This window comes from Castanea sativa, chromosome 5, assembly GCF_040712315.1.
Source record: "Castanea sativa cultivar Marrone di Chiusa Pesio chromosome 5, ASM4071231v1".
Taxonomy (NCBI): Eukaryota; Viridiplantae; Streptophyta; class Magnoliopsida; order Fagales; family Fagaceae; genus Castanea; species Castanea sativa.
Window position 1 is genome coordinate 3,179,881 of NC_134017.1, and position 14,665 is coordinate 3,194,545.

General features: G+C 35.7%; 1 protein-coding gene across 1 annotated transcript; it reads left to right on the forward strand.

The window, feature by feature from the left end:
- The first annotated feature begins 9,545 nt into the window (after positions 1–9,545).
- LOC142636920 (trimethyltridecatetraene synthase-like) lies at positions 9,546–14,418 on the forward strand. The gene is made up of 2 exons (XM_075811215.1): positions 9,546–10,528; positions 13,523–14,418. The coding sequence occupies exons 1-2, from the start codon at positions 9,629–9,631 to the stop codon at positions 14,150–14,152; spliced, it is 1,530 nt and encodes a 509-aa protein (XP_075667330.1). The 5' UTR covers positions 9,546–9,628; the 3' UTR covers positions 14,153–14,418.
- The last annotated feature ends 247 nt before the right edge of the window (positions 14,419–14,665 follow it).

Consider the following 14,665-nt stretch of genomic DNA (forward strand, 5'->3'; position numbering starts at 1 on the left):
AGTGCATTTGTTAAACCAAATGGCATAACATGCCATTCAAATAATCCATGATGTTTCTTAAAGGCCGTCGTCCATTCATCTCCTGGACGAATTCTAATTTGATGATACCCACTTCGCAAATCAATCTTGGAAAACACCTTTGCACCTGCCAAGCAATCTAGCATGTAATTCAATCTAGAAATTGGAAAATGATACTTGATTGTAATCTTGTTGATAGCTCTACTATCCACACACATCCTCCAAGAGCCATCCTTCTTAAGAGTCAAGAGAGCGGGTAACGCATAAGGGCTAATACTAGCCTAAATGTAGCCTCTATCAAGAAGCTCTTGAACTTGTTTTTGCAACTCTTCCTTCTCCTTTAGAGCCATATGATATGCTACTTTGTTTGGAAGGGGTGCACCTAATACCAAATCAATGGCATGTTGAATATCGCGCATAGAAGGCAAGCTAGGAGGTAACACATGGGGGAAAACATCGCCATGTTGCTATAATAACTTAGTGACAGCACTAGGAACATCAGTTCCAGCCATTGTGTTGACTAGAATTAATGCCAAAATGTAGCCACTATCTTGACTTTCTTAAATGAAGCTTTTAGAAGCAAGTAAGGAGGTTGTAGAAGATTTAGAATTCACCTTTTCCTTTATTGGCAGCAAAGTAAATTGCTAATTGTCTTTGCTTAAGGTATAGGTGTTTTTCTTCCCATCATGCATCGTTTGGCGATCATATTATCAAGGTCTTCCAAGAAGGATGTGGCACACATCCATTGGTACTATATCACACCAAACTTCATCAATATATTTCTTCCGGATAGAAAGTGGCATCAAGCAACACTTCGTTACTTTCACCTCATTACCCTTCTTGAACCAAGAAATTTTGTAGGGATATGGGTGATCTTAAGTGGTAAGCCTCAACTTATCAACCACTTCTTGAGAGATCACATTTTCATAACTTCCCCCATCGATGATCATACTACAAACTCTTCCTCTAATGCTACAAGTTGTATAAAAAAATATTGGTTCTCAACCAATCTTCTTCAGAATTGAATTTAGGAGCAAGAAGAGTCTTTCTCATCACAAGCATCAAGCCCTCTTCTTCTTCAAAATCACCATCAACCTCATTTGAAGGTTGATCAAAGACGGGTTCTCCATCTTCATGTTCAAGCTCTTTTACTTCCTCCGACATAAGAGCCTTCTTCCTACAATCTGAAGATCGATGCCCCGGCTCTCCACACTTGAAACATTTGAAAGTACCCATCTGTTGCTGTCTACCCCCGCCAACAATGGCAGTTTCAGACTGTTTTGGGGCTGTAATAGTATATTTAGAACCTGCTGGTTGCTGTTCAACCCCAGAAGTTTCTCCTCTCCTATTTGTACTTGAATTCTCAACCTTATATTGGCTAGAAATCCCTTGCCTAGACTTGGAACCCCATTGTCCAGACCTTAAAGCTGGCCTAGTTTGTTGCTTCTCTACCAGTAAAGCCCGGTTGTAGGCTTTTGACACTTTCCACAATGATTGAAGACTAAGGACAACTTGGATGGATGGCTTCAATCCACTCATGTACCTTGCAACCATTTGTTCTTCACTTTCATTTAAATCTACCCTTACTACCAGTTGGTGAAATACCTCCGTATACTCCTCTACACTTCCCTCTTGCTTAAGGTTGTGTAGGTCTTTGTAGAGTGATTGGGTGTAGTTGAAAGGAAGAAATTGTTCATGGAGCTTTTTCTTCATCTTCTCCCAACACTTGATCTTGACTTTACCACTTCTTTGGTGAGAAATTTGCAATTATTCCCACCAAGCGGAAGCTCTCCCTTTAAGGCGAATATCGACTAGCTTCACTTTCTTTTCATCTACAACTTCATAATAATCAAACACCATTTCAACGGTGTTAAGCCCATTTACAAAGTCTACCGGTTTGAGACTCCCTTGAAATTCTAAAATTTCAACCTTGAAGTTGTAGTCAAGCCTTGGCTCATTTCTTTCCACATAAGGCCTACCCCTTGGAGGAGCTTCAAAAGGGTTCTCAAAACAAGAATGAGAGTCATCAGACTCATCAGTAGTCTCATGAGGAAGTTGCATAAGCTGCACCACCTCCGTAAGTGCCGCAACTTGTCTCCTTAATTTAGCAATCATGTCTTCTCTCTCCATGTTTTGATTCCGTCCAACATTCCTCCCCATTGGAGGGTTGGCTTCAACTCCTTCCCCAACATCCATTTGATTCCCCCTTATTCCACCTCTCCTTCCTCTCCTTCTATGAGCCATTAGAAGCTTCAAAATCTTTGGAAAAAATTGTAAATAGAAGTAACAACACAAGTGATCAAATCTGTGATATTTGCAACAGTCACAGATTTGATTGTCACAAGGAACCTAGATCTAAATTCTAGGATCTTGAATGGAGGGAGAAAAAAAAGAAACACAAGGAAATTTAGGGCTCAAATGATCAAAGTGGTAGGGAAAAAGAGGACCAGATCTGTGCTCTGATACCAAATGATAGAAATCAAGATAAATTGATTAAGAACTTGAACTAGAATTTCATTAAAATTAAGAATTAAAGCTGAAATTACAGAGAAACTAGTTTCTGTCCAGGTCTGAAACTAAGTTATATTCACATCAAAAACTGATTCTACTCTTACATAGCAAGACTATTTATAATCTTTAACTATTAGGAAATAAAGTAGCTGATAGTTACATAAGTCAAAGCTATAATTAAAGAGGATACATGACAGATATGAGAAGTCAAAATAAGGGGCTGCTAGCTACCCTAATAGGTAAGAAAGGTTGGTTGGCTATTTGACTTGTAGAGGGTGGTTGGTTGTCAGTCCTAATGGTAGAGGGGGGGGGGGGTTGGTTGGCTGGCCTAAGGATAAAGGGTGGCTACATCAGTCCCCCCCCCCCCCCACCCTCACCACCAAACACAACACACTCACACCTATACATTTCTTTTATATATATTATAAATATTTTTCTTATAATCATTTTTTTATACGTATTCTATCACTATCCCCAAAACTCTCTCTCTCTCTCTCTCTCATATTCGTCATTTACTTTTTGTCTTAATTTTATCTCATCAGTGCTAAGACAACCTAAGTTGGATGGAAAAATACCCCTAACATGCCCCGTCATTATCTTGCCCTATTGTTGCCCCACACAAGTTTTCCTCGCAATAAAGAGGATACGAGCTACTCATGGAGAAATTATACAGTCTATTGGTGGACCACGTCACTTGTCTACCATTCCACTTAAAGACTCTTGCCTGTTTAATATTGCTGAGTTATAAATTTTTTAAAACAAAAATTGATTATTGACTTAGCAATTTTAAACAAGCAAATGTTTATAGTTTTGATACCTAATAAATATATTTGGGAGAAAGTTTCAACTTATGACGTCCGCTCCTGATGATAGCTCTTTATCATTAGACCAAGACACCAATTAGTTTTTGGTGTAGGCGGGAATTGAACTCCAAATCTTTTATTCAACCATAAAATTTTTTACCAGTTAAGCTAGTTAGAACCCACCTTAATAATAAATATATTTGAGTGTGTCAAACTGTCAAGTTTATTGGGTTCACTTTATTGTAACTTCACACTCAACTTGATTTGATTTAATTTCTTTATTTTTAACTCATTGCTAACCAAACGTCTTTACAAAACAAATCATTTTCAAACAAGTAGTTTGGATTGGACGGTTTGGTTGGGACTAGGTTGGATAAAAACATATATTAAAAAATGAATGATATTTATTGTGCGTTTAAATTAGTTTTTTTTTTCTTGATAAGTTTATTTTTTATTCGTTGAAAGTTGACAAAAATACAGTTTTATCTAACAAACAAATTAAAAAGCTGCAGATAAGTAAATAATTTAATAAAGAATTGAAATACAATAATTTCATATTCACCTCTGCATCTAGTATTCACTGTACTAGATATTACATGGACATGACAGCGTTGAAAAAAAAAAAAGATCATGTGTCACTTTGGTGTCCTATTCCATGCGCAACTTGACTGAAACTATAGGCCTATTAGCTTGTGCAACACTGTGTACAAGATTATTACAAAAATTATTGTGGCTAGAATTAGACCGTATTTGGATAAGCTTATTTCTCCTCTCCAAGCAGCCTTTGTTCCGGGAAGGAAGGGCATTGATAATGCGATCATAGTGCAAGAAATCATACATACTCTTAGTAGGAAGAAAGGTCGGGTGGGGTACATGGCAATAAAGATCGATTTAGAAAAGGCGTATGACAAACTTGAGTGGAGCTTCATAAGGGATAGGCTGATTAGGGCCAACTTACCAGCTGATATGATTGATATTATCATGAGTTGCATATCCACGGTCTCGACATCTATCTTGTTTAATGGTGAAGCTCTAGATCCAATCTATCCGACTAGGGGGATAAGGCAAGGGGACCCACTTTCACCGTATTTATTCATTCTTTGCATGGAGTTTCTTGGGCAGCTCATTGAGGAGAAATGTAATGCTAAGTTGTGGCATCCGGTAAAGGCTTCTTGTAGTGGGCCGGCCTTCTCCCACTTATTTTTTGCGGACGATTTGGTGCTCTTTGCTAAAGCTGACCACATTAATTGTTCCGCGGTGAGGGATGTTCTTGATGAGTTTTGCAGTGTTTCGGGTCAAACTGTTAGTGATGCCAAATCAAGAGTTTACTTCTCGCCCAATGTGGATAGGGATTCTAGGGAGTCTCTTAGCAATATCCTTGGTTTTGCCTCCACCCCCTCTCTTGGCAAATACCTTGGAATTCCTATCAGGCACCCTGGCTCTTCTCCCCAAGATTTTAATTTTATCCTCGATAGGGTTAAAAATAAGTTAGCTGGGTGGAAGGCTAACTTGCTTTCCTTGGCTGGTCGGACTGTCTTGATTCAAGCTTCTTCGGCAGCTATTCCCGCGTATGTCATGCAATTTACCTACATCCCAAATAAAATCCTAGAGGGAATTGATCGGGTGAATAGAAATTTTCTTTGGGGGTCTTCGGAGTCATCTAAGAAAGTTCATTGGGTTGGGTGGCATAAGGTAACAAAATGTAAGGAGGAAGGCGGACTTGGTTTGCAAGCAGCCAAGGGTAGAAATACTGCTTTGCTTGCCAAGCTTAATTGGAGGATGTATGTCGAGAAGGAAGCCTTATGGGCCAAAGTGTTAAGGCAGAAATATTGCAACATTAGGAGGACTAGCTCTCCTAATATGGATAGGCTGCCGTGTTCTCAGATTTGGAAAGCAGTAAAGAAGGGGAGGGATACTTTCAATGAGGGTAGCATGTGGACGATTGGAAGAGATAGCAATGTCAACTTTTGGGGGGACAATTGGACAGGTAAAGAAGCTCTCCGTGGCATGATCCAAGGTCCTCTAAACCGTGGTGCTGATCAGTGGAAGATTGGAGATGTTCTTACTGACATGTGCTGGAATTGGAGTCAGATATCCTTTGATCTCCCTTACCAGGTCAAATCTTTAATTCAAGCTATTCCCATCCCTCTTATGAGTAGCGGCCAGGATAGGCTAGCTTGGTCAGGCAACCCAAGGGGAATTTTTGATCTTAGGAGTGCTTATTCCATTGCCATGAAGGACGATGCTGTCCCTTCCCAAAATTCTGGTTGGATTTGGAAGCTTCAAACGTTGCCCAAACTCAAAACTTTCCTTTGGCAGTGTACTCACAATAGCATTGGCGTTAAAGTGTGTCTTGCTAGAAGAGGATTTGTGGAGGATGAGTTATGCCCCATCTGTCAGAGGGATCCTGAATCAATATTACATGCCATTAGAGATTGTGCTTGGGTGAAGGACATTTGGGTTCAGCTGGGAGTCAGCATATCCAGTCAAGTTTTTTGGTCAAGTGATCTTCAAGAATGGATCTTACTCAATGGGAAAAATAATAGCAGCTGTGGTCAAGGGAAACCTCCTTGGAAAATTTTATTTTCTTTTGTTGTGTGGTGTATTTGGAAAAGCCGTAACATGTTTGTATTTAATGGTAAAACTCAGAACCCAAACCTGCATAAGGAGATTATGCATCAAGCTGTGGAGTTTTACTATTGTGTGCAGTCTCCTAGAAACCCAAACAAAAAAATTTTAAGGGCTATTCGTTGGGAAAGACCCATAGCTGGTTGGAAGAAACTCAACACTGATGGATCATGCTTGGGTGGGGTGGATAGGGCTGGTTGTGGAGGCTTAGTGAGGAATGAACAGGGGTAGTGGGTTGCGGGTTTTTCTAGACATATTGGTTCAACCAATAGTTTTATAGCAGAATTATGGGGGCTTAGGGAGGGTCTTTTGCTTTGCTGTAACTTAAACATTGATTCTCTTGTTGTGGAAATGGATGCTCAAGCTGTGGTAGAGGTCTTCAAGAATGCTGCATATGTAAACAATGTCATTTCCCCTCTATTGGAAGACTGCAGGTACTTAGCAACCTGCTTCCGAAGGATTCAATTTACCCACTGCTATCGCCAAGCCAATCGGTGTGCGGATATTCTTGCTAGAATGGGTGCTATCCAGGATGTAGATTTTATTTCCTTTAGTAGTCCGCCTGTGGACGTTTACAATGTCTTTAAGGATGATTTGAATGGCGTGTTTTCCAGCAGGATGTGTCCTGCTCTTGATGTAATCTTTTAGCCTTTTAATACATCGTCGTTTACCAAAAAAAAAAAAAAAACTTGACTGAAACTACATCCAAGATAACGAACTTCTTCCCTCTAGTTGTGAATGATCACTAAGTTTTATCGAGTTTTATTGTTGCTACGTCGTGATCATCAAGTGAACGCAAGAATCATTGTGGCCATTGTGGGTTAAAGAATGATAATGGTTGATAATATAGGAAATAAAATCTGCAACAACTGCATTAATTGGACTCCCTCACCCACCATCAAAATCCCATAAGATGCGAAAAATAATAGAAAAAAAATAATAAGAAGAAGAGGAAGCATGAGGGTTATGAAGGAATAAATTAAAACCAACTACTACTTTTTTGTTCTTTACTTCCTTGTATATAATTTTTGAATTGACTCCCCCAAATCACTTCTCTAGATTTAGGATTAGGTTTATGACAAATATATAATAGTATAAAAAATTAAGCATTTTTTTTAATATTAAGTTGATATAGCTTTCTTTTTTTCATTGGTTTATTTTCCTTAAAATTTAAGTTAGGTAAAAATAGAGTTATTCCTTAAACTTTATATTAAATTTTATATTCTCTTTTAGGATAAAAATAGCCTACAAATCATAACATATGATATGAGGCGAGGTGACATGATTAAAAAAAAAAAAAAAATTCTTTACCTTTTTTCTCCATTTCTTGTTGGATGGCTTCAAATTTATGATGTATAGGGTATATTTCTTTGGGGAAAGATCTAATTGAATTTTATAATTTTTTCCTATTTTTAACCGGATGTAAGACATGTAATATTTATTTAATTTTTTAAATGTCACATGTTTTATATGTAATATAAATTAGAAGATTTACTCAAAATATAAAAAAATAATAATTTAGAAGATTCATTCAAGGTTTTATTTATTTATTTATTTTTATTTTTAATAACAAGGAATGGAACTTGTAAATTGTAATGCTTGCTGAAGTTTTTGTCTAAATTCTTTCACTCTCTACAATTTGAAAGTGAGAGAGAAGAGGCGTTTGTTTTCATATGTTGATGTTGAACGGTACAACAAAATTGTCCAATTATATGTTCTTTTTTACGTTCTACTTCAAGAAGATGTTGATATCTTCTTCTTTTTTCTTCTTTTTTTCTTTTTTGTTGTAAATCCAAGATGTTGATAACTTTAAATCAATTCTTTTTTCTTTTCTTTTTTTAAAGAAGACAATTGATATCATTTGACTTAACATAAGTGTAACTTTTTTTTTTTTTTTTGGTCATAAAATTTTAAAGACCAAAACTTTTTATTACTTGACTTGATGCATTCTTCAAAGTTCAATAATGAGACCCCAACCCAAGGGAGTACTGGGTGGTGGGTAGATTGATCTGAAATGTGAAGTAGATTGGAAAATCTCAAGTTCAATTTATTATATTATTAGTTCATAAGGCTTTTACTTTTTAAAGTATTTTATAGATAAAGAGTGACCAAATGTTAGAACATCGTTCTTTTATATATATATAATAGAAAAAAGGGTTCAATTATTAAATAATATAAGAGGTGAATACTTCCTTTTTATCAATATACACACACAAAAAAGGGGCATCTATAATTTTTCGTGTGCAAGAAATTTCCGAATCCGTAATTACACTTCTCATTTTAATATTTGTAGATTTTTTTTTTTTTTTTTGTTGTTGTTGATATTTTGATAGAATATTCGTACCTATATGCAATTTCCAAGCAGGTCATAATATGATTACCTTTTTTCCTAAAGAAATCATTGGCAGTGATACACTCGCCTACAGCCACCAACTGCACTGACTTACGTCAACTAATGAAAAAGTTGGAATTACTTTTCCGAGTCCATGGAAAAATTTCCAGGAAATTGAGATCAAAGTTTGTGCGGTACGAATTAAAAACCATTTTCAAAAGGCAAGTCAATAGTCAAGATCAACCACTTCATAGTTCATATTTTCTCTCACCAACTAAGAAGATGCAAGGAAATTAATTAGACTGGCCAAATGGGTCCAACTTTATGCGTCAACCACTCTTGTTTTGTACTGTCCTAAACAAAAATAATAGTTAAAATTTTTTAATTAGTGATTGTAATTTATATATCATTATACTTATACACGTGTGTGTGTCTCTTTTTAAAATCAAAGTGAGTAGCCTACCAAAAAAATAGTTATAAATTATAATGGCCAATTATGTTGTGGTATCTCTTTTTTTTGCCAGTATTTTGTGGTATCTCTTGATTTAAGACTTTAATAATCTCAAGTGAGAGAATGGAAACAAATTTTATGGTCACTCTTATTGCTTGGCTATGGTTTTTTTCTTTTCTTTTTTTTGAGAATGGCTTGGCTATGGTTGATATTATTAAAGTGATATCACTCTTATAGATTATGGCCAAGTGTTGTGGTATCGCTTTAATCTACAAGTGTGACCATTCACACCATTGTAGATTATCTAAAAAAGTGATACCATTCCAATAGTGATACCATAATCTACACTTACCAAAAAAGAATTTGCAACCATAGCCAAGCAATAGTGTGAATGGACATAAAAGTGACCATAATCTACAATAGTGACCAGTAATAAAAAGTTTTGGTAACACTTTTTAGATAATCTACAACTATTGCTTGGCTATGGCTGCAAATTATTTTTTGTTTAAGTGTACTGTGTACATGTATTATTTCTTAACATCAGGTACTCTTCACTTTCTAGAAAAAGAAGAACAAAGTGCACAAGGATGCTTTAGGCAAAAAGTTGAGATTTCGGAGAAACATCCACAAGGATGCATTAGACAATTCCCCTAAAGAATATAATAACTCCAAATGCGTCATCTTTCGTGAAAAACGCCAACCAAACAGTGTCCACACCACTCAAACAACCAAAAAACAAAAAACAAAGACCTTGCCCTTGCTTTCTTATCTTATAAATACCCATCACTTCTTTCACATCCATGCCACTACAACTACCATTTCATATACTAAAACCACCAAAACCATTATCAATATCTCACACACACATACACACTTTCACTACACATGGAAACTCCTTCTTGGCCTTCACTCACTTTGGCATGGCTAGCAACCATAGCCCTCCTCCTCCTCTCCTACTATCTCCGCCGCCGCAAAGTTAACTTGCCGCCAGGCCCAAATCCTTGGCCCATCATCGGAAACCTCAACCTTATAGGCCCACTTCCCCACCGATCCATCCACGAACTCAGCCAAAAATATGGGCCCATAATGCATCTCCGTTTCGGATCATTCCCGGTGGTCGTGGGCTCTTCCGTAGAAATGGCTAAGGCCTTTCTCAAAACCCATGATGTCACCTTTGCCTCAAGGCCCAAAATTGCTGCAGGTAAACACACAACCTATAACTATTCAGACATCACTTGGTCCCCTTACGGCCCATATTGGCGCCAGGCCCGTAGAATGTGCCTAATGGAACTTTTTAGTGCAAAACGCTTAGAGTCCTTTGAGTACATACGTAAGGAGGAAATGAATGCTTGCCTTAGTGACTTGTACAAGTCCTCAAATGAGGTTGTTTTATTGAAACACAATCTCACAACCGTGAGTCTCAATGTAATCAGCCGGATGGTGCTCGGAAAGAAGTACACCGACGAGACGGTGGACTCGATTGTGAGCCCCGACGAGTTCAAGAAGATGTTGGATGAGTTGTTCTTGCTTAGTGGGGTGTTGAACATAGGGGACTCGATCCCTTGGATTGATTTCTTGGACTTGCAAGGCTATATTAAGAGAATGAAGGCTTTGAGCAAGAAGTTCGATAGGTTCTTGGAGCATGTATTGGATGAACATATTGAAAGGATGAAAGGAGTGGAAGATTATGTTGCAAAGGACATGGTGGATGTGCTTTTGCAATTTGCTGAGGACCCTAGTCTTGATGTTAAGCTTGAGAGACATGGGATCAAGGCATTTACTCAGGTACGTACTACCATCAACTTGACCTTATCTTTTATTACGAGGTCAATTTTATTTTTATGAAAGTTTTACATCGTTGTTATAGTAATATTATTTGTATTTTTTAGAAATACGTACAAATAAAAAAATATGTGTAAAAATACGTGTGATATTGTTTAAAAATTAAAATAATATATTTAAACGTATGCACTCCGCCTTTACTTTTTAACTGGAAAATTTGAGAGAAACTTTAGAGTGATGAAGATATAATGTGGGGATGGATGGTGGATTACGTTATGGTAAATTAGGCACTGTTGTTGAATGTTGACGAATTATATAATGCTGCAAGAGTATAATAATAATAATAATGTCATTAACCCAGGAGGTTGGCTGAGTTGGTAGAGCTCTCAGTCTCAAAGTGCTTGTACTGGGCTCGACTGGGTGTGCTCCCTAGTTCGAGTCTTGCTACCTGCACTTTGAAAAGAATTTCCTGGGCCAGTGCTTTACCCCTTCGTAGGGCTCTCCCGGCACGAACAGTGATTAGTCTCTGGTTGAAAGCCTTGAGGATACACTGTGGGCAACCAAAAAAAAAAAATAATAATGTCATTTTCCATGTAATAGTTGAATCTTGATCCCATTAATTAAATTAGATTCTATGTGAGAAAAAAGACAAGAGTCGGTAAGTCATCATTATACCGTTGGAATATTTTATATTCTTTATTGAAAATTTACAGATATCGGCTGAAATATCTTTCTATGTTTTTATTATTTAATAATATATAAAAATAATTATATTTACGATATTTTTATAATAATTTATAAGTAGTTGGTTGTTATTGGTTTTAAATTAAATTTATTACTGAAATTATTTTTTTGTCTTATTAATAACAACTCGAAATAACTTATCACTTAAAATTTTTTTGTAAAAATATTATAGACATTGCATGTCTTAATACGTATTCTTAAAAAAAAAAAAAAAACAAAAAATAAAATAAAAGTTTGCTACCGTTAAAATTCCTTTGATTTCCTTTCATGAATCAAGACTATCCAACAAAAATGGGACCTATTTACTGAAAGTCCTCCCTTACAGAGTGGCTTGCTTCACCAGTCACCATCTTTAGCTTCTTTTTTTTTTTTTTTCGTTTTTGATGAGCAGTCACCATCTTTATCAGGAGCTGGTATATAGTGTACTCGACATATATGCCGGTACATCATATAATTTTCGCTTTATCAGAGCAAGTTGTGAGTTACTGTACATTTTGTTTTATTTATAGTAATTAAAAACATTTTATTGTTTAATATTCACTGATTTACCCAAAAAAATATATATTTGTTTTGTGTTTTTTTTATTTTTATTTATGAGTTGGTTTGAGTGTACATACACCAGAACCGAGGTAGTTTTAGTTTTAGTTTTTTTTTTTTTTGTTGCTGAATGAGGTAGTTTTAGTTTGATTGTATATTCACAATTCCTTTGAGTGCTGTCATCTTCCTTCTGGGTCAATAGCAGCCACAGAATTCAAAAAATGCCTTCTGTAGCTTCCACTAATTTTGGTGTACATCATTTCCTAGAAATTTCCCTTATAACTTTCTCAGAAAATCCTCTAATAAGACATTATTAACTTTAACTAGTGGCATGATATCTTTGATCGAAATCTTGATTGATAGAGGCAACTTTGGCTCTTTTTTATTTATTTTTTATATTTAAATCTGACTACACAAGCATACGAGTCGAAAAAAAAAAAATTTATTCGCTCTTATCTTATGAGGACATACTCGTTCCTCTCGTAATAAATGTGAGTCCCAATACTAGATTCATAGTGGGCTCGCACCCCTAGCCAATTATATTAGTACAATATTAATACGGGTAACTGGAATTTATTTGGTACTAAATGAAACATGTCAACAAAAAATAACTACCTTATAAATGAATGAAAAATATGTATTAATGAGTAGTTATTTTTATATGGGTGCGGCTTGTGTCCACAATTCAACGTGTCCAATAAAAATTTTCACTGGACATAGGCTCTGCATTTTTTACACAAATATCTTTTATTTATTAGATTTTGATACGAATAACATGGTATTATTTGATACAAAATACTTTTTCGTACATGCATTTAAATTCAATTATTTGTTTTTTTTGTCCTTCTAAGCAAATGACTCCAAAGGAAGGGAGAGCTAGTTGGTTGAGCTTGGATTTTTTGGGCTTATTTACTTATTTTATTTGCTTGAGTATAATTTTAAGAACTTTTTTTTAAAGATACAATTTTACCTTTTCCCAACTTGATTTTTTAAAGAAAAAGAAGATATATCAAACCAATGTTTTTTGCTTGGAATGAAATATTTTCTTTAGTTTTACAATTTTACAATATTTTTTGCTTGGAAAGAAAAAAAAAAAAAAATCGACTAGGACCATGGACTAGATTTCCCAAAGTGGGACATAATCTTTTTTTTTGGCTGAATTGGACATAATCCTTTTTTAGCTTTTACATTGACGTTATTGCTAATAAACTTTTCCTGATAAAAGATACACTCATACACATGAGAAGACTTAGCAGCTACCAAATTTGTCCATATCTCTTTTATGGTATCAACTTAGTGGATCACAAACCAAGATGTGACCACACTTAGAACTTATGTGACAGAAGTAATCTCATTGATTCCCACTCAACCTACGTTTAATGTTTATCTTTACAATAATTCATCTAATTTTTTAACTCGTTAAAAGTGATTGATCTCTATGTAAATAGTGGTAAATAAAAAGTTTCCACAAATCACCATTGATCACTTTAATATATTGTAAAATTTCGTATGTTCCTGAATTTATTCTTAGATAACAATAAATATAGACAATAAATAAAGATTAGTAGTAATTTTTTTACTAATAACGAACTCATAATTTAGTGTACAATAAGTGAGTTGAGTCCAATCATAGATGTGAATCATGTGATGAACTTGCAATAATTTAATTTTTCTCTTACGTATTGAATAATAAAGACTTGGCTAATTGGTCTACAGGATTTAATAGCTGGTGGAACTGAGAGCTCAGCTGTGACAGTAGAATGGGCAATCTCTGAGATACTAAAGAAGCCAGTGGTTTTCAAGAAGGCAACAGAAGAGCTAGATAGGGTAATTGGAAGAGATAGATGGGTTGAAGAGAAAGACATTGTGAATTTACCATACATTGATGCAATTATTAAGGAAACAATGAGGTTGCACCCTGTGGCACCAATGTTAGTACCTCGTCTATCTCGCGAAGATTGCAACATTGCTGGTTATGACATTCTCAAAGGTACCAGGGTGCTTGTAAATGTATGGACCATTGGAAGAGATCCAACAATATGGGACAAGCCAAATGAATTTTATCCTGAAAGATTCGTTGGGAGAGCAATAGATGTCAAAGGCCATGATTTTGAGCTACTGCCTTTTGGGGCTGGTAGAAGGATGTGCCCAGGTTATAGTCTTGGCCTGAAGGTGATTCAATCAAGTTTGTCTAATCTATTGCATGGATTTACATGGAGTTTGCCAGAGAACATGAAGACTGAAGATTTGAACATGGAGGAAATATTTGGGCTCTCAACACCTAAGAAATTCCCACTTGAAGTTGTTGTGAAGCCAAGACTTCCAAAACATGTTTACTCTCTTTGATTATATATGGGTTGCTTATAGGTTCCCTCTAATAAATAGCACTGAGATTCTCAGTTTGTACTAGTATTACTATGATGGTGCTACTCTTATGTGCTTCTTAATGAGCCTAGCTAGTGAAACAAAATCTTAATAACTGGTGTTGGCATTTATCTTAACCTAGCATGTATTTGTTCACGCCTTAAGGTCATGCTATTAGTGTAATCTATATCAGCATGTCTTGGTTTTTGTATCACATCAATGTAGTATACAATTATATATTTTCTTCATTTCAGTCTTTCAGAACCATTTTAAACTGTTCTGGTGCTTGATTTCATACCGAATAATATTGGGATGATTTATTTCAAAACGGTTGATATAGCTAGTTAAAATTGGGATACCATACTAATATTATTTTCACTTGGATCCACAATTGACATGACTTAAAGTATGTACTAATCACAACATACTTTGGCGTGGTTGTGAAAGATAATGTAACTCTATAGGTATTGTTTTGTACAGTATTTGCTCCAGCTC

Excerpts from the sequence above, each read along its gene's own strand:
- LOC142636920 (XM_075811215.1), top strand. The coding sequence starts at position 9,629 with ATGGAAACTCCTTCTTGGCCTTCACTCACTTTGGCATGGCTAGCAACC. Across the intron at positions 10,529-13,522 it reads GGATCAAGGCATTTACTCAG|GATTTAATAGCTGGTGGAAC; the intron begins GTACGTACTACC and ends ATTGGTCTACAG.